At 48.9% G+C, this 19,960-nt stretch overlaps 1 protein-coding gene across 1 annotated transcript in view; it reads right to left on the bottom strand.

Moving 5' to 3' along the window:
• Positions 1-694: 694 nt before the first annotated feature.
• Positions 695-19,960, bottom strand: part of LOC104576706 (CBP80/20-dependent translation initiation factor) — a gene marked incomplete at its 5' end in the record, with an annotated part of 46,304 nt that continues 27,038 nt past the window's right edge. The window contains 2 exons of the mRNA XM_010224103.2: positions 695-1,025; positions 2,485-2,538. Of these exons, the coding sequence (XP_010222405.2) occupies positions 810-1,025; positions 2,485-2,538 (270 nt within the window). The remainder of the gene's footprint in view (positions 1,026-2,484; positions 2,539-19,960) is intronic.

The following is a 19,960-nucleotide window of genomic DNA, read 5'->3' as shown; positions in this document are numbered from 1 at the left end:
AATTACTCTAATGGGTTACTGGCAAGACAACTGTGGCTACGGTACTTCTATAGTGGCTTTTGGACTTCTTGAAAATTCTCCTTCCATTTTCGCATCTTCATGTAAACCATTTCTGAGCTCGCGTCATAGCGTTACTGCCACGTTTCCAAGTCGACCGCGTCTGTCCATCCCAAATAACAAAATAAAACAAAATGAAATGAAATAAAATAACCCCCCAAAAAAAGAAAACCCAGTGCAAATACAAATCTGTCCTACTCTCAGATCCGGTTTTGGAGGAGTGGAGAACAGAAGGAACGGAGGTGGGGACACCGAGGCGAAGACAAGACAAGGACAGAAGGGATGATGAAAGCACCGCTCACAAAAGCTGTTGGCTGCTGGCGTCTGGCGCGCTTTATCCACCCAGGCCATCTGCTGTGCACTGTGTCCTGCCGGCCAGTGAGGACGACGGGCAGCCTAGCGCGCATACAACATGAAGCTGGCACTTCTCCTCGCCCAGAGGCTCCCGTGCAGCCTTTTCTCTGGGTAGACAATGCCCAGACACGCCACCATTTGAGCCACCGCTTCGGAAAAGAAACCCGGAGACAAAACCGCGGCGGGGAGGGGAAGAGGGGTGGCACTCGGCGGCTGAAAATAAACATGCTGCTCCCACCCCGCGACCGTATTCGTAATCATGCTGGGGGGCGTGTCTCCTTAGCTATGGAAATCGGAAAGGTCCCGGCTTCCTGCTCCACTGCTGGCCTGTTGCCTCGTAAGGTGCGTGTCTGCTGCTCGGCCCCCCCAGCCCCGGCCGCCCGCCCTCACCGGCCGCCTCAGGCTGTCAGTTTTTGGATGGTCTTGTTGTAGTACTGCGTGATGGTGGGCGTCAGCGGGTTCCAGGTGTTGGCGTGCAGCTCGATGACCTCCAGCAGCAGCGAGCGCGTCAGCATGGACTCCGACGGGCACAGCATCTTGTCGCGGGCGATGGCCAGCAGCTCCGTCATCATCTCGGGCAGCTGCTCCTCCAGCAGCCGTCCGGTGCTTTGCAGCTGCGGGGAGAGATGGGGTGAGAGCCATACGTCAGCACGCGATTCACCATGACAGTAATTTTGATAGCTGTTTTTCCCCAAAATGACCACTTTTTCCCCATTAAAAAGTGCTGCCCCTCCCTTTCTGCAGCACGGCTGCTGTGTATGGAGGGTGAGGTTTCCAGAAGCGCTCACACCGGCCCTCTCTCTGCTCCTGTAGGAGCGAATGGTTCAGCTCCCACTGACTTCAAAGGCAGTGGCGCTGGATGCTTTGGAAAAATCCCACCTAAACCCAGGCTATTGTCAAAACAAAGTGCAGGCTGTGATACGGTAGCGCTTCTTTTTAACCGGGTCTTCATTTGCTCACTGATTCACAGCTGCCGGTGACTCCCAGTCTGACTAAGCAGGGCTCTCCCGCATGCATAACAAGTGCACTTTGCACAATGGCCAGGCTTGCATTTCTACTTGTCACACCTTTTCCCCAAGGGAAGCCATATATTTTTAAAGCAATTTGCTGCTCAGAGTGCTTCATGGAGCAGGGTAAGATGTCTCTCAGATGTCTCCCCGCAGAGGAGGGAATTGAAGTGGAGAGTGGACAGCAGTGGGTCCACCAGCCTTTATGGTCTGTGAGGTGTTAGGGATGCGAAGACAGATGCTCTAACCTTAAAAATGCAAAAGCTTCTTGCCAGCTTCCTGTCATTTTGCTCTATTTCTTCCATTCAGGCTGCAATTTTGCCTCCTACTTCCACTGCTCTTTTAAGGAAAGCATCTATATCCCCATGGGCCAATCGCTTCCAAAAAGCAAAGCTAATGAACCTGAGCAATTGCCTCCGTGCAGTATTTCTATAACTGATTCTCAGCAAAGCTTCTACTTAGCACAGCAAACCTGTCTGTGGGAGCTACTGCACAGCAAAGACAGGGTGGCTAGTGTTCCAATACAGGTGTTTTTGTGCTTAAAAATCTGCAGGTGACATTTGAAAGAACTAGGATCCTCACCAGTCACTCTAGGAGCCATGAGATTTGCTATGCAGGACACTTGTTTGGTATGGATATATAAAATAGAGTAATTATAGTTGAACTGAGGGGCTCTGCAGTCTAATCCCCTCTCTCGTACTCCTCACTCCATAAGAAGTCCTCCATAAACTTGCGAGGCACCAGACTAGTTCCGGAATTAACCCCCTGTACATAACCTGTTTTGACTGTAGCTAACTGGTGATGGGATCCCAGCTACCAAATCTAGGTGGCGTCCATTTAAAACAAGGGAAGAGAGAGTAGCTATAAATTAACATTCCCATTTTAGATAAAAAGTAGGCAAAAGAGGCCACGGGATTTTTGATAACCCCAGGAAACTCAGGCACTTGGTTTTACAGCTCATCTGCATAAGTATTGGGTGATTTCTGGTGTTGCTACTTGCAATGAATCTAGAGGAGAAAAGCCATTTTCATCGTCATGTCTTTCAAATAAACGCATGCTTCCCTACCTCCATGGAGCAGCAAAGGACAGCGTCTTCCTTCACGTCCTGAGATTGCAACAACTGCAAAAAGAGAAAGGACAGAGCTGGTGACTGGACTTGTGTGACCTTCTCCTCTTCCCTTATGGCCCTTCTTCATCTCTTAACCCAGCTGGACTTTTGTCAGAATAATTGTATTCAGAATAATGTTTTTCTCCTGTGGTAGGCAATGAGCAAATGCACTCATTTCACACAGACAGCCACTAATATGCCCTCAGATGACAACATTCGAGCAGTACAGCCTAGGGAAGTGGCTGCATCAAAGTGAGCTCTGGGAGGTGACTCCACATTCCTGAAACTCTGATTCCTGGTCGAAACCTTATTTTCACAGCCACAAAACTACCTGACGGGAAAGTGTTACTTCCAATGCACTGCAATTAATACAATTCCTTCCTGACTAATTATATTTGCTGTAAGTGCAATGGTTCCAGTGAAACTATTACATCTTAGGAGCAAATTTCCTCTTGAAGCCTCACTGCATGCTGAAAGCACTGGCATGGATTTTCTCTGGTCTCTTCTTCACAATTTCATCTCTCCAGTCTGAGGCCTCATTGCAGCAAAGTAGAATTCACAAGTTGTCATTTTATTAACCACATCTTAGCCCATTTCCCACTTGTATAATGTGAGCACCAGTTCCAGGTCCTGCTCTGCTCTCCGTAGTCTCATCCCAGAGCTGAGCTTGGATTCATCACCCCATAGTTGTAGGCATGAGCAACCGTCAACAGAAACACATGGCATGGGACGGCAAGAGAAGGCGCCTGCATCATTTCCAGGCAAGCTGATGCACCTCGTGCTGAAGAACCACCTTTGTCAGGACTGCTAACTTGGGTTCCTATCGTGTTGCAAGATGCTGTGAGGGCTCAATTGCTCTACCTGCCAGTGGCAAAGCCTGAGGGGTAAGTATGTCTCACACCCACAAGCCCCAAAATCACAAGTAAGACTCCCCAAAACTGGCTCAAAAAGAATCATTTTTTTCCTAAACTATTCTTTGTATTCACTTTGTTTCACAGGTTTGTCATGCATATGAAGATACACTTTCAAGCTTTTTGCTAAAACCACAAGAGATAAAGTGTAGCTGTGCTGGTTGTTTTTCCAGAAGATAAAAACAGAGATTCTCACTTAATCAGCTAACACAGTGAGCTGGAACATTATGAAAAACACTGTATCATGAGACTGCTGATAAAAATCACAGGTGCTGGCAGCACTAGTACACTAAACACATGAAGATGCAGCTGCTTTGATTCCCTCAGTTTTAGAAATCAGTTTAACCTTTGCATTCTCTTTTGCTGGACCTCTATAAAGTCAGTTCTCCATCATCCAGGTTAATTTAATAATCTGAGTAATAGGAAAAGTATTTCCAAGCATGGAGGTCTGGAGTCTGAGAGCGTCTAGGTGCAGAGAGTTTTTTAGAAGAGCCAGTGTGTCCAGAAGCTGCACTGGCCCTGCTATGTACTGCCCACCACGTGTGAGCTGAACAAGCCCTGCTGGAGCAGAGCCAACCTGGACCTGAACTAGGCAGCTGAGCATATACACTAAAAATGAAGAAAATTGACTTCATCAGTATCTGGACTTCACAGAAAGTTAAGCTTTGGAAAGCTGGCTGCACTAATTAAAATGTGGCCAACTGTGCAACTAAATTTGGTCTGAAGTCATACCAAAAACCGGCTCTGATTCTCAGCCTTATCCTCTCTCTTTCCCGCTCTCATGTCTTTCCTTTACCTTTCAAATAAATGCCTATTTGTTTACAAAGTCCCTAACTGTTGGAAAAAAAAAGGGAATAAAAGGATTAAGGGATTATCAGTGCCCTCAAAGTTTTGTCTTCAGTTGTTTCTGTTCTCGACACACAGCAGTTTTGAAGACCACGTTTATAGCATCTGGAATAGCAAGCGGTCCATGGGTTTTATCTCACATTAGCCAAAGGTTCAGCCAGGGTTTTGCAGGCATGCAGTTTCCCCAAATTTATCTTTCTGCAAGTTGTTTGGAAAATGTTAGTTAAGCCCAAGCTGCATATTATGAGATAATTTCTCACAAACAGTTCACAGATTCTCTACCAAGAAAAACATAAGATTATTTTCAACCCAACAAAAAAAATCTCAATTAGGGACGAAAATAAACAAGTAGCAGCTTAGAAATCCACTCATTGGATATCTAGCAGACTAGCTTGCTAGCATGGGATGAAATGGGGCTGTAAGTTAACATAATATTCTCATATTTTTTCCCATTCATAAGTAAAGAACATACATAATATGAAATTTAAAGCAAGAAATGTGGAATGAAGGAACATTAACAGTAAAATGACTCCAGAAAATGGTACTCTCCTGCCATTGGTCTATACCAAATGCACTCAGTTTACAAACTGGAGGAAGACTTTGTCAATAGAAAGGCAATGAGGAAGGACCTGGGATATCTGGCTCACAGCTTGCTCTCTTTGGGTGACCCTGGGTCTGTGTCTGTGCCATTTGGGACACCCTTCCTGCTCCTCCTCAGAAAGGTGGTGGTGAGGCTGAATATGTCAAAGGCTGTTTGTGACATGGGACAACTGAGGAGAACTTCCCTTGTGCTCCATGGGCACCTAAAGGCACGGAGAGATACCAGTCCTGCTGAGCCACAGCTGAAGCTGTGCGTTCGAGAGCTGGCTCAGGAGAAGATCATGACATGCTCTCCAAACCCTCGTCCCTGTGTGGCACACAAGGTCACAGATCTGCCAGAACCGAGCAGAGTCTGAGTTCCACGCTCATGGATGGTTGCCAGCCACCTGAATCCTTGAAAGTGAAATGAATCACATTCAGGAAGGTCACAGCTATATTTGCAGGATGCTTGAGGCGTCTCTCACGCTTCATCATGGTGTAGGCACAAGGTATGTGTTGCTGCTATCCAGTCACCTCACCAGGAGGCAAGGAAAGCAGGAAGTCCAGTTTGTTCTCTCCAGCATAGCATGGGCATGCATGAAACTGGGGCAAGAAAAGGTCTCCCCTACACAATGTGTTTCTGAGCACATTGCTGTCTCTGAGCCCTATACCAGAAATAACCCTATGGAAGGCTGGGAAAGAGGAAGGAGGGCTGGAAAAACTGCTGTTGAGGGTAGACAGAGCAAGGATGGCACTGGCCCTGCAATGAAAGGGCAACATGGGGCCCCTACCATTTCCTCGCCACACTGACATCATCCTGCATGCATTTTTCAAATGCTTTGTCCCCATCCACCCACCCTGCTAGAGCTGTGACCATGGGAGCTCTGCTGAAAGCTGCTCCTGCTCACAGCTGGGAGCCCGTCATGGGCCATCAGGAAGCCATGGTCGTGGGTGGTAGGAGTGGGCAGAGTACGTGGGGGTATGGCCAATGTACCAGGGGACTGAGCTGCTGAGCACCAGCCTGGGGTTTTATGACCAGTGTTCTGCATGATGGTCCAGCAGCCACAGCCTTCACTCCGTTGCCTCAGGTCTGAAGGAGATCACCAGACCCCCAGATCACTATGCCCACGCCTTCACATGTCACAGATGGTCAAATATTTTGCTCTAACAGCTTTGGGATGAAGGACTGAGAGCCCAACACAAGGACAGCTCTTCTCTCCCCTCTTCCAAAGCCCTGGTCCTCAGCTCTGTGGAGACTTCTCCCATACTCACAGCAACGAGGGCAGTGGAGCCAGTTGGGGCTGAACGCATGTCACCAAGTGCAGAAACATCTCGTGGCTTGTGAGAACAAGCACTCTCCAGTTAATGTGGAAATTGCAGTGTTGAAGCATTGGCCTTTATGTGATCAAAATCTGAACCCGAACCAATTGCACTCATCGTTTGCAAGCTAATTTATATTTACTTAAAATATTTTAAATAAGCATGTTATACCCCTTAAATTAGCACTCCCACATCACAATTATTATTTATTTAACTATTTATAACTGTTCCTCCCTGCTGCATTTATCTGCAGAAATTCCACCACGGAAATCAGGCCGTCTTTCTCAAGCAGGTTCCCATATGATTCGGATCAGTGGGCGAAGGCGGATGCGGGAGTTGAAAAGCAGCGCGAGGCGGCTGACAGCCCAGGCGAGTCGAGACTCACACGCTTCTTGGTTTAACCTGTAATCATCCCCTGGAGGCTCAGGCTGGCTGAGTGAACACTTCCCTTTGCTCTGGAGTCGATTCCCTGTATCAAGTGTGGAATGAAAGGAGCAGTTCCTGATGGAAAGCAGACAAAGAATCTACTTGATTTCCTAAGAGCAGAGGCTGCATGCCATAATCTGCCCAGCTGGTCATATAATACCCAAGCCTTGTTGCAAAAGGGCTCTCGCTTTTGTTTCTGGTGCTGGACTAACAGCTTCGTAGACTGGCAGGAGACATCAGGATCTCTGCAAGGGAGGGCTCCCTCTTCCAAATTTCCCTGTCCCTCTGATAGATGAGGCACCTGGCAGCACAATTCGGCGGTGCCCTCGTTGGGCTCTGGGTGCTAAATGCTTTCGTGGGCATGCAAAAATAAACTGTGGGGTTTGTTCCTGGAAATGCCCTGGGGAGGGTGATGGCAGAGATTCTCCAGGAGCTGCAATGCATTTTTCTCAGAATTTATTAATCCTCTGGGCTCCAGAAGGAAGCAGCCCACATCTTCCTAGCAGCCCCAGACAAAATGCCCTCCTCCAACACTGGGGCAGCCAAGAGCCAAACCCCGAGTCATCTCTGAGAGAGCAGATGCCCTCACAACCTTCAAGTCCCTCCAGCATCACTGTCAATGCTCTTCATGTCCACATTGGACCCAACCACCTACTTAGCAAATGCACGTTAAGCTCATGGGGCATCTTCTGACCAGAGGAATCCAAACCAAGGGAATTATGATCCAGCAAGGGGACCAGGTTTGGGAGCAAAATGGAGAGCTAAGATGACAGGGTACCCATAGCCATGTTTATTTGGGTTTCTTATCTGCTTCTACAGAGTTAAACTGGGATGCAAGGACACTGAACTGCTTGCTTGGTATCCCCGGGGATGCCAGCACCAAAAGCAGTGCTGAAGAACCTGACTTGCAGTCCCCTTACTTATTGCTGCAGGTTTAATTGTCTTCTGTAGCTCCATTCCCACTGGGAGATGCAGTGGGAGCAGTCAAATGCATACATTACCCTTCATGAGTGTGACGATATTATTCCTGTAAGGCACAGTACTAATTACTGTGTACGATACCGCTTACAAAATGAAATAAGCAACACTTGCCACAAAGTAGCTCCTAGCATGCAGTATTTTCGGATACTTTGGGGATGACTCCAGTACAAGAGCACAGGAAGGGTTTCCACCTCCAGAAATATTCACCCAGATAAGCCCAATCCTGCCCACCCCTTCCAGGTGGCCATGAAAAGATTGGGACTTCTTTTGGAACAGCTCTGCAGCAAAGGCCAAACTGCTGCTCTCCTAGTTCCCTGCTGGATGCCCACGCTTCAATCACAGGTTCTTTATCAAAGTGACAACGTGCATGGACTCACAGACCACCTCTGGCATGAAGCTCCAGCTGTGGAAACCTCCAGTCCTGTGGTAACTGCCCACAGGTGCATGTTTAATCTAACTCATAGGTCAATACAGTCCGTACTCTTACTCCCCTTGGGGAGTGTGGACCATTACTGCAGAAGATCAAACAGATCCAAACATAACCCATTTGTATTAAGTCCCACGTGGTGGGACTTACTGCCACTGGTGGAAAAAGAGGCAGACAGATTTAGGCTAGGAAGAAGGAGCAATGCACTTATGCCTTTCTGAGCTTTAACAGAATGAATATAACATACTGCACAAGCTGCAGGAGAGATTGTGCTTTCCAGTCCTGTTCTTAAGCAGAGGAGCCCTTGGGAAGGGCCATGGTGGATTTTCTCATAGCCAGACTGATGTGTCCCAGGCCAGTGGTTGGCATCATCCCACAGAACTGAGGCACTATTAAGGTGATGTGTCATGCTAATTGATGTGTCATATTAAGGGATGTGTTGTGCTGTTAACATGACTCCATGGTGTCATCTGGGCTGATCCTGCACCTACCAACAAACTACACCCAGCATCACCTTCTCTAAACAATACCAATTCCCACCCAAAGCATACCATGGAGCTAAGAAAGTCAGGTGGCTTGGTGAGTTAGATTTTTTTTTTCTTGAGAGAAAAAAAAAAAAGCGCTTGGGAAGAGTGGACCTTTAGAAGCTCATACTCATCCTGCCAAGCGGTATCTTCTCCAGTGTGACTTCCTGCACCAGGGCTAGATGGAGCTCGCCCAAGACGTGCAGCATGTGGCCTCCTAGCAAGCCTCCTTTGGTGAGGTCGGCATGAAGCTGGGTAACAGGTCCTAGAGCATACCAGGCAGTGGCCACATAGCTCACGATGTCCACACCAACCTTGAGAAGCACCAGTCTCAGGTCACCAGCACGACTGACCTGTGCTGCACAGACAAGATCTTCTGTGTCATGGTGTGCACCATGCTCTGAGCACCCTGTCCAGACAGCTGTGAGGTGGCAACTTACCCAACTTAACCTTGAGATTTTGCAATGTAGATGGTGAGCTGAAGTTGACTTGGGTGTGGGCTCAAACTGTGCATTTAATTGCCTATATGGAACTACCTTTCTGACTATGCTGGTGAGCCAGGAGCATACCTGTAGCCAGTGCCAGCAGCACTGCTTTCCCTGCTCTACACAGGGAACTAATGCAACAATTCAACACAGAAGGAGCGGGGTAAATTGGTAAAAGCACAAAAGGTATCTCAACCTTTGAGCAACTTGGTCTGAGACTCAACTCACACAACCATATCCATCTGTGATGTCTGCCTGTGAGTTTTCTAGACTCTATATTTGACAGAGAAAGAGAAGCGCTTCTAGGACACAGTCCACTGGTTCTGGTTTTGGTATGCACCCTGGGATGAGATTAACTGTGCTGCAACAGTGGGGACATAACAGGCCTCTACTTCATAAAGGTACTCCAGATATGCAGGACAGTTGTAGACCTCACAAAAAATATGAGGTGAATTCCCATCCCTCCTTCACACCATCAGAAAGTCCCCAAATGGTCTCAATTCAGGTCCCTAAGGACAGGCACTTCAGCTACGGCAGTGTGAAATGCCATAGGAGCTCCAAGAGGTCTGCAGGAGGCTGAAAGACACAGGAGCTGTAAGAGATGTGCTATTCCAGAGCAGTAGATGGAGAGCACACGGAATATCAAAACATGTGGGCAACTAAAATGGCACTAGATGTCCCTGAGCAGGCAAATGATTTGACCCTCACATTAGCATCATTAACAGCATTGTACATGTCTTGATTAATTGTAATTGCTGTGCTAAATCCTTTATTGTAGAAAGCATCTCTACTGAAAAACACATCTCATCTAAAATGGCTATTGTATTGCTGAGATTTCAAAATTAAAGTACGTTCACTGAGTGACAAGGTTCACTATCACTTTGCTGGGCTTTGAAAACTCAACTAGGAGTCCAGCTGTACTGACACACAGAACCACCAGAAATGGTTCTTTCTGCATTGTCTTCTAGTCACGCCTTCCAGTGATGTGCCTGGCAATAAAGTATTCAAGCTCACCGAAGATGCACAAAAAGCCTCCATCCCACCCACTTTTTTTGCATCATCTCAGAGAATGTTTGGGGTAAGAAGTAACATTAGAGCCCCTTCCTCCTGCCACCAAATGCATTGCTGTTTCTAAAATTGGCAGAGCGTTGTCCTTGTAAGAACAAAATCCACACTATGTAAATTCAGCAGGGCTTTAGGTAAGACGGGTGTACGAGCCCTTGCACTGATATAGAGGTGATTCTCACAGCAATGCCAGCATAGGGATGTCCCTTTCCCCCCACCTCAGCTGTGCTGGCCTCGTCTCAGGACACTTGCTTATCCCAAGTCAAACTCTCTCCATCAGGAAGAGGCTACAGTGAGCGGCATGTGTGCAGCCATGTCCATAGGAGGTATTTTCCTTAACATATTCAAGATGACTTGAAATAGTTAATTTGGTGGCACCTATTCCTTTTGCAGCAACATGCTACTCTTAGCTGAGGAGGAGACTTCTATTCTCCTATTACTCAACCAGGACACTCTGGGAGGATGGTAAGAAGAGATGAGTTTGTTTACTGCACCGAGTAAATCAAAAATGGTGGTTATCCTCCTTTTCAGGCTCCTGAGGAACTCAAATGAAAGGTATTTAGAAGTAAATTGAATTAAGGCCAGAGGAAAAAAAAAATCCTGTACCCAGTCATGGGAAACTCCTTCTATTCCTTTCCACTGCAGACAAGGAAAACCATAAAACATGACTCTCTCCCCCCAGATCTGGAAGAGCAAAAGAGATTCCTACTAGAATGGAAACCATTAAAAGGCAATTAATGGAGACAATGATGAAGAAAATCTGGTCACTCATCAAGGCAGACAGTGCAATCCACCAGTAGCCTGGTGGTTCCCATTAAGCCCCCAGGCAGAGGTGGAGGTTATCACCCGCATCGGGTGGGACGGGAGCCACTTTGGCTCTGGAAGAGGGGCTGGAGCGCGCGGCGAAGGCGCCGAGCCACCCAGCCTGTGTGTGAGCGACAGAGCCACCCAGCCGGCAGACCTCATCCTGAAGACAAAATAACCCTGGGAGCGGAGGATGTGATCTCACCCCAAGGGAAAGAAAAAGCGGCAGGACCATCGCGCTTGATTGCAGAGGGCTCCACCCTCGCCCGACGGACATTCTCCGCTTTCCTGGCTCTTCTAGGAGAGCATGGTGGCAGACTCAAATAGTTGTGTTTATATACCATGGAAAGGGCTTGGGGAGCTAACAATGCCTGGTACGCCCCGCGAGGGGCAAAAACAAAGCCACGCGAGAAGGAGGGACCATCCTGTGAGATGGTATCTAGCTCCGCTTCTTATCTGCCCTAATTACTTCCCCTGCCGTCTGAGCGGGTCGCTGGGAGCCGACCGCGCTTGCCCAGCACGATGGGCACCCCTGTCCTTGCTGGGGCCCAAATCCTGTTGCCACCACGATGATGCTTGGAGGTGCTGCACATCAGAGTAACTGTGCCACAAACTTAGACATAAGAGGACAAACTCAGGGCTTCTGAGTCAGCAACTAAATAAACAGGAGCACATTTTTTTCCTTGGAAACTCTCTTCTGGTACCAGAGCCCTCTCCTATTTAAAATATGCCACTGCGGTTGTAAAGCTCGCTGGTTGGACTTGAACAAGTCCTGTAGCTTTCTAAGAATATGCGTGCCTGAGCGCATGTTCCTGAACCAAAACTGGGGAGCATGCAGTGAATTGAACTGTCATTAGCAAATTATTTACACAGCTCTACACAGCTATAAGGCACAGGCTCTTTGCCCTGGAGAGCTTGGTTTAAAAGTCGCGGAGGGACCTGTACTGGTAAAACTACGCTGGCATCCCCTTCCCCATGGTGGATGTACAGCTTGTCCTAACAAAAGAGCCCTTTTACCTTAAACCTGTCCTTCGAACAAACCAAACTGCGTTGATTAAAGGCAACATGGGAGAGTTTGTGTCAATACTTCTCCGTGGGTTACATGTGCGTGGTGCAGCCTTTGCACAGGGCTAGCATGGGTCTGCTGTCGAAATCTGAAGCCTAGGGCAAGCCTAAATAAAGCAGCTGCAAAACAAAACAAAACAAAACAAAACCATAAAATAGGAGAGGGAGATAGATGCTGTGGGAGACGGATGAGCTCTGAGTGCTGGTGGTGCTCCTGCTCTCCACCCAGTTCCCCCAGATCCACGTGGAGCCCTCAGAGATGTCCGAGCTGCTGGGATCTATCCCTGCCAATGCAATCCAGAGCTCCAGGACATCTAGGCACCGGAGAAGGGAGGTTTCTGAACTGGGAAGGTTTTTGTCTGTGCTGAATAGGCCTCCTGTGAGCCAAGAAAGCCCTCCTGGGGGAATCTAACCACAGTAGCTACCAGCCATATTCAGAGGTGTGGCTTGTGGTAGTAGCTCTGTCTCCGTAGATTACTATCAGCGTTCAACGTGAAGAAACAGCTCTGGCAGAAGACAGCCGTGTAATAACCGTGCGTGTGTGGGGAGAGCAGCGCCGGCTCCTCCGGTCTTTTCATCTGCCCGACTGGGACCGCACGCTGCCTCTCCCTGCATTTTCAAAGACTCCTTTTGACCAGCTCTTGCAGGAGACGAGGATGAGGCTGCAGGGATCTCCACAGCTTAGTGGGAAGTGTCAGAGCAGATGCTGATGTTTGAAGATGTCCCCGCTGGGAGCTGGCGGGTGGTTCTCACGTGGAGGAGGAGCAACAGCCATGCTGCTCCCAGCTCCGGGCCGCATGAGGACAGGGCAGTGATCGGAGGGGACAGAGAGGTTTGGGCAGACAGAGTGGGCAGAAGCTGCCTTGCTTGCTTGTTCATTCTGCAGACCAACACGAGCCCTTGGCTCTTCTCTTTAGATCCTTATACGTTCATGCAATCTTCTGTCCCATGCCTGAAGGTCCAGGTCACTGTGTGGATACACGCACCTTGCTCCAAGTCTCAGACTTTTCTCCCTGCTTTGCCAGCTCTTGCATCCTCCCCTTCTCCTGGACTCCTCTAGTGCATTTTCCCACTTGTCTGGTCTCCTCATATTTCTCTCTTCTTCTTCCTTCTCTTGTGTCCTCAACTCACAATCTGCTCTTTCTCTGTGCTTCCCTCAAGATCTCTTCCATTCTGATCCACCCTCCGTGTAACCCACCCACACCCACATCCTGTGCCAAGCGCGCTACTGCAGCAGGACTGGCAGAGACCAAGGCGCTGTTTACCTCTTGAGGCATGGGGATTAAAAACGTGTTGCTTCCCTTCTCCCCCACAAATTTTCATACAGGGCTTATTTTCTCCCCGGTGAGTCCTGTCTCCAGCCACCAGCGCAGCAGTGGCAGTGAGGTTGGGCCAAGCGTTGTTACCTGGGTCAAAGAGCAGCCCAAGGTCAGAATCCAGTCTTGGTGGCCTCTTCACTTATATCATAAACAGAGGCAAACCCTGTCTCTGACCTGACTGGGAGTAGCATCTTAAAACCCTAGCACCTCATCACACCATCAAAGACCCTCTTCTGACTTAAAAGGCTGATGCTTTGCAAAAAGGGAGAACGATTAAAAGAAAAAAAAGAAAAAAAAAATCCTGCACGCTAAAAGATACAATTTTCTTTTCCAAACAGCACTGCCCTCCCAGCTCCTCTGACTGCACTTGGAAAGGTTTTTCCTCCCTCTTCCTCTAAAGGAGACAGTGAAAAGGCAGTGCCCTCTTGAAGTTCAGACGTTAATTACTGTGCTAGAATATTTTTCTAAATTACACAGCATGGCCCCAGGAGATAACAGGCACTAGGAGAAGGGAGGGGAGCGGATACCAGTCTACACGTTGCACCGCAGACTCAGACATGGGGGAAAGGCAATTAAACGGGGAGTATTTATCCTCCCTGCGCCACCACCCTGAAGCTTTCAGTTAGCAGCGTGTACCATTGGTGGGGAAGCGATGGGACCATGCCAGGATTTTTAAATGCTGAAAGGGGACCGGCTCTGTGAAGCAGAGCGGAGGCAGGAGCCGCTCCTGCCGGGGAGCAGCTCTCCTGGCCTCCGCCAGCCTGTCTGAGCTGCTCCCATTGCCTCTGCAGGGCTGATTCATCCTGTCCCACATTGTTAGTTGCCAGAGTCATTAACAAGAACAGAAAAACGGCTATCTGGGGTCAGGGCAAAGGGCCACCCAGCCCAATGTGCTGGTCCTGGTGCTGAGCGGAGCAGGAGACATTGCCATGTCTACAGTCCCCCCGCAATGATAGTCCTCCACCTCCATCAACTGCTCCGGATGGTTTCTTGAGTCCCAGCAAACACCCTGCATCCCCAGACTCCTGAAGGAAGGAGTTTTGCAGTTTAATTTTACTCTCTATGCAGAACTACTTCCTTGTGTGTGCTTTGAGCCCAAGTGCTGAGGGTCTTGCTCGGTGCAGCTGAGGGCACAGAGAGATAGCCCATGACACAGAGAGGCCACTGTCACCTCTGCAAAGTCACAGAGACTAGGGGGAGTCATGGGAAGATACTCCATGACTGGAGAATGGAAAACATTATCTTCAGAAGAGGCCATGCGTATGACCTGGGGAACTACAGGCCTGTCAGTATCACTTCAGGCCCTGGAACAATCAATCAGGGAGTGAGTCCTCTTGGAATACCTTTCTGTGCATATATAGGTGGTGGTGACTGGAACAAGACAGTATTTACCTAGGGTAAATCATGCCTAATCAACCCGATCACCTTCTACGGTAAAATGGATGTACCATCTTCTATGGTCTTGTGGATGAGAGAAGAGCAGTGGGTGTCATTTACCTTGACCTTACTGAGGCATTCAACACCATCTCCCACAATATTCTTATATCCAAGTCAGGTAGCTGGTGGACAATGAGTTGGTTTAAAAGACTATTTTGATGGTTGTACTCCCATTTGAGTAACAGGACCAGTAACAAGAGAATCCAAGGGCTCCATCCTGGGACCTGTCCTGTTAAACATCCTTATTCGTGATATGGAGGTGAGTGCACTCTCACTAACTTCGCAGATGACACCCAACCAGAGGGAACCAGTCAACATGCTCGAGGACAGGGCTGCCACCCACAGAAATGAGTCAAGAGGAATCTTAAAAAAAAAAAAACAATCAACATGGACAAAAGGCAAGTCCTGCACATGAGAAGGAAGGTCCCCTTGCAACAGCCCAGGTTGAACACTGTCTGGTTGGGGAGTAGCTCTGCTGGAAAGGCCCAGGCAGACCCAGGAGACACAAACTGGGCTTGACCTAGATATGTGCCCTGGCACCAAAGGCAGCAGCATCATGGACTGTCCAAACAGCAGCAAAGCCAGTGGGCTGGGGAAGTGATCATCCCTTTATTCTCAGGACTCGTTTGACCATATCTAGATATGATGTCCAGTTGTGGGCCCTCTAATATAAGAGTAGATCGATTAACTGGAGTGAATTCAGCAGAGAGCCATAGAAATGGCTGGGGGGATGGAGCACTGGCTCTTTGAAAAGGGGCTGAGGGAATGGGGCTTGTTTCACATGGAGAAGAGCAGGTTTCAGGGTGAACTAATAAGGAGCCTTTCCACACCTCTGAGGAGGTTATGAAGGTGGAGCCTGGCAGTTCTCAGGGGGGCAGTATGGAAGGACAGAGGCAATGGAAGCAACATTCAGCCTGGGTATGAGGAAAACCCTTTTCATCGTGAGGCGAAGCAGATTGCCCAGAGAAGGTGCATCATTTTCTTCCTTAGATGTTTTCAAGACCCAACCAGATCAAGTTCTGAGCAACCTAGGGACTGACCCCATAGCATGCCCTGATTAGAGCAAGAGGTTGAACTAGAGACCACCTTTCAAGTTGAATCATCCTCTGATCTTATGTCTTATGCTCATTCTTCTACTGGGAGAAGACATAATAAAGCTCTCCCTCTTCTTCACTCAGTGCTTGGAGGATAACGGAAAGGTGAAGGACTCTGCAGGGGAGGCAAAAGTGAACTTTGTTGCCCCAAGAACAGGGCAAAGGGACTTCTGGGAGTGTCAGAAGAGCAGGTTCCCCAGTACCTCCTTCTGGAGCAGCTTCCCAAGTGAACTATGGGAGTCTCTAGGAAGGCATGAGGCTTGGAGGGAGCTGGGAATCCCTGCCAGAGATACGAGCTGACCCCTCATGGCAAAGACAGTTATGGGATGGGCCAGGTTTGGGGGTTCAGAGATGTCCAGCTCCCCACCTCTCCCCAGAGCACAAGCAAAGTCCTGCCTACCCACAGGCAGCATTGGAAGGATCGCAGGGTGAAGTAGAGGCAGGAATAAGAGACAAGATAGGGTTAGGACAGGGGGAAGAGGGAGCTAGAGAGCCCACAGTGAGACTGTGCCCTAGGCCCTTGTGGGGCCCCAACTGGCAAAGCATCTTGTCAGACTGTGGTGACATCCCTGCCTGGCATCTCTTAAGCTTTAGCATCTGTAAGCCATTTTTTCCACCTCCTCCCTCTACTACCACAGGTAACTGCTCAGGTTCCCTGGATGCAAAGTCAGCTCTGACTGCTGGATGATGTCATAAAAATATACAAATATGTCCAAAGCAGCACTTGACACCGGCCACCTTGGCTCAGACTGGTTCCTCCTGTCAAGGAAGGTACCAACTCAGGCCCATAGACACCTCCTGGATTGGCATTCAAACAACATCCGTTGAGGATGAGATTGAGACACAAGAGGAGCCAAACCTGTTAAAACCACAGATTTGTCCCTATTTTAGCAGGGCACAGCAGTAGATCTAAGCTGGTGACAATTCTCCTTTCCCAGCAGACCTGAGACACTGCTGATCATCACCAAGATCTGTGCCAAGTGCCTCCAGAACTAATGCTCCTCTTCCATGGAGGCTATTTGCTAGCGCTGGGGGAAAGAAGCAGGACAGGCAGCAAGCCGGGCTGCCCTACACCAACACCATTTATACAAGCACAACTCATGCAGTTGTAGACAGCACAAACCAAGCTTAGGGAAGAGCTAGGAAGGCCAGGAACAGCAATAGTCAGTGACTAATAGATGGCAAACAATACTATTTATTGTTTCTATTTCTGTAGCAGCGGTGGGATAACTGCTATAGGCACAGGGCACTGGAGTGCCCTGCTCCACTGCTGGTTCATCTGACATTTGCTGGGCCTCAATCTTAACCTATTTTCTATTCCTCTACTTGCTGACTCTGCTGAAGGGCCACAAAGAAATAAGAAATATGGAAGAAATATGGGTGTGCACAAACAACTGAAGACCCTCGTTTTCAGCTGTTTTTTTTTAAGGACACACAAACTGAAGTACGCAGGCCAAGGATGGGCACTGATGCTGAAAAGTCAGCAGGGTTTTACAGCACAGCTGAACGTGGCCCTCAGCGCTTGGTTACAGCACGGTGCCTTCAGAGTGGCAGGGATGTCAGCAAGTTAACTCCATTGCATTCTGGAGAGGACAGAAGGAGATTTAGAGGGACAAATTTGGTGTGGCTTTGTGAATTAAAGTGAGGCCACAATCGAGCGTACATGACTAGGGCTAGGAGAACACAATGGGACATCCCTCTTGCTTAGGCCATCAAGCAAGGGAGTCAGGGCAATTTCCTAAAAATGCTAAAAGCCTTTTCATTGAGCCAGATAATAAGTTCTGCAAGGACCACGGTGCAGGATGAGCTTGCCAGCAGTGTGGACTGCAGTCCTACGCCAGGAAGCCAAGACTGGAGCACCTTCCTGCAACTGAGCAGCCAAGGGCCAGGCCCGCTGTGCTCAGACTGAAAGGCCACATGTCCCCAAGGGAAAGCCTTTCCCAAGGAACAATGCCCTTTTCCACGTTGCTGTGGATTCCCTGAAGCTTAGGGAGATGAATAGGAGGAAAGTTCTTTTTTTATTATTTATATTTAACTTTTCTGCTTTTCCCAAACTCCCCAGATTTGAGGATTGCGATAGTCCTCTGGTTCTCATCTGCAAAGAGGCTCTCTTCTCCACTTTCAGTGCCCTCCTTGCCATAACTCCCAGCTCCTGCTAATAACAAGTTTGGGTTTGGGTGTCCCATTTTCCTTGTCCAACTTAAACTACATAGTCCTCCAAGCAGCGAATGTGTTTCAAACCAGAGTGTCACATAAATCCACTGTGCTGTGCAAGCCATTTTTAAGCAGGGCTGCCCCTCCTTTTCTTGGCAAACTACATAGTTGCCCCAAACCTTGCTTTTGACCCTCTTTACCTTTTTGTGAATACATCTCCCATCCTGTCTATATGCTGCTCACCCCAAGACCTCAGAAGGGTTCTGAAAATTCAGTACTTTGAGCCTTGCCCTCTGGTTCCTGCAGTGGGTGACTCTGCGCTCAGGCCCCTTCCCATGCCAGGTAGGGGCCACTTTTCTGCAAAGAGACATGGCTGTTCCCTTGGCTTCTGAAATGCTGCCCAAGTACCTGAGTGAAGCTACAATTCTGACCCAAGTTTCCTTTGCTATGAGGAGAAACCCAGTCCCATGCCTGACACCAGAGTGCAGCGGCTTGCCTGGTTCCCAAGGGATACGTCTCATCCTGTCTACGATGAATTTCCACTCGACTAACCAACAAATCTGAGTATTTACCACTCTGGCGTAGCCTGAAATGAACTTCTGTTTTGATTTTTCAGACTGGCCACTGAACCACAAAACCAATCCATCCAGACCACTCTGCAAACAATAAATTACACCCGCCTTGCTGCTCAGCACCCCAGGCACATTCCTGGTGCCTGTTCCCACCTCGCTTCACCTTTCCCAAGGTCAGCTCCCCTGCTGAGTCCAAGCAGGACAGACGAAGCTGACATGCAGCAAAACCCTGGACTTACTCATTGCCTTCCCTTGCACAGCTGCTTCCCCTGCTGCAAGGAAAGCCACCGTGGTGGTGACCTCCAAGTCTTCCCTACCGTGCACCGGGCCGCCCAGCACCAAGGGCTTCACTGGCATCTTGGCTTCCTCCCCATGGCCCCTTCGAGCCCAGCCCAGCCCCGGCAGTGGTAGGAGATGTTAATAAACCTTTCCAGGTGCAGGAGTGGAAAGGAGCCTGGTGGAGGAAGTCTTGCTGGGGGAAGGGAGGAGACATTCCTGCCTCAGTCATCATGCAACTTTCCCCTTCCTCTTGCTCACTCCCTTGCTGACCTTTGGCTGAGTCTGCCAAAGCTGTAAAGGAAAAGGGAAAAAAAAAAAAAAAACAGAGACAGAGACACTAAAAAGCAAGACAGGCTGAAAGGACCGGCAGAGACAGAGATGCTATCTCACCCCTAATAATGATTTATTGCCAAAGGATGGGTGGATGGAGGCAGAGCACTAAGCGTGCGCTTTTGTAGGAGGCAGAGAGGATTTGCAGAGGGCCATCCAAGGAGGCAGAGACGCGCGCACACACATGCTGAATAGCAGGAAGGAGGGGAAAAAAAAGCCCTGTGATGAGAGCTGCTAAGCTATGCAAACCTGTCCCGAGGCAAGCGGAACAATTCCCATGGCTGCCGGTCATTCCCAAGGCAGACAGGCCACCAGGACACAAAGTCCTGCCCCAGCAGATGGCAGAGGAGATACCAGCCCAGCTCACGCCTTTCACAGAACTCATCACAGGTTTTAAATACACGATTCGTGCCCAAATACCCCAGGCAGCTCTGAAGATCTCAAGCACAATTCCTACAGTGCTATGCCAGGCTTTAACGTCCCTAGATGAAGACGGGGAGACCTGGGGAGCTCTCATCTGCCTCCCCGACCCTAGCTGCATTTCTCAGTTCCTCTTCACATCATTTCTCAAGTATGCATCAAATGCATGTTAAAGAGGACCTCAAGCTGCCTAGGCCCCAAATATGAGCTTTATGTAGCTAAAATGAGACAAACAATGGGGATGGCTTAACTTAAGTTACAGTAGCGTTTCTTGTCTGAACAGGAATAATCTAATGGCCAAAAGGGACAGTGCTGCTTCCCCTACCTCCTCTCCCTTCCCCTTGCTGTCCACTCCTCTTGCATTGGCTTTGGTCTTCTGGTGAACCAGCGCAACTC

This window comes from Tinamus guttatus, unplaced genomic scaffold, assembly GCF_059628265.1.
Source record: "Tinamus guttatus ecotype Peru unplaced genomic scaffold, ASM5962826v1 Tinamus_guttatus_pri_ptg000837l, whole genome shotgun sequence".
NCBI classification, from domain to species: domain Eukaryota; kingdom Metazoa; phylum Chordata; class Aves; order Tinamiformes; family Tinamidae; genus Tinamus; species Tinamus guttatus.
This window is presented reverse-complemented; position numbering and strand designations above follow the sequence as displayed.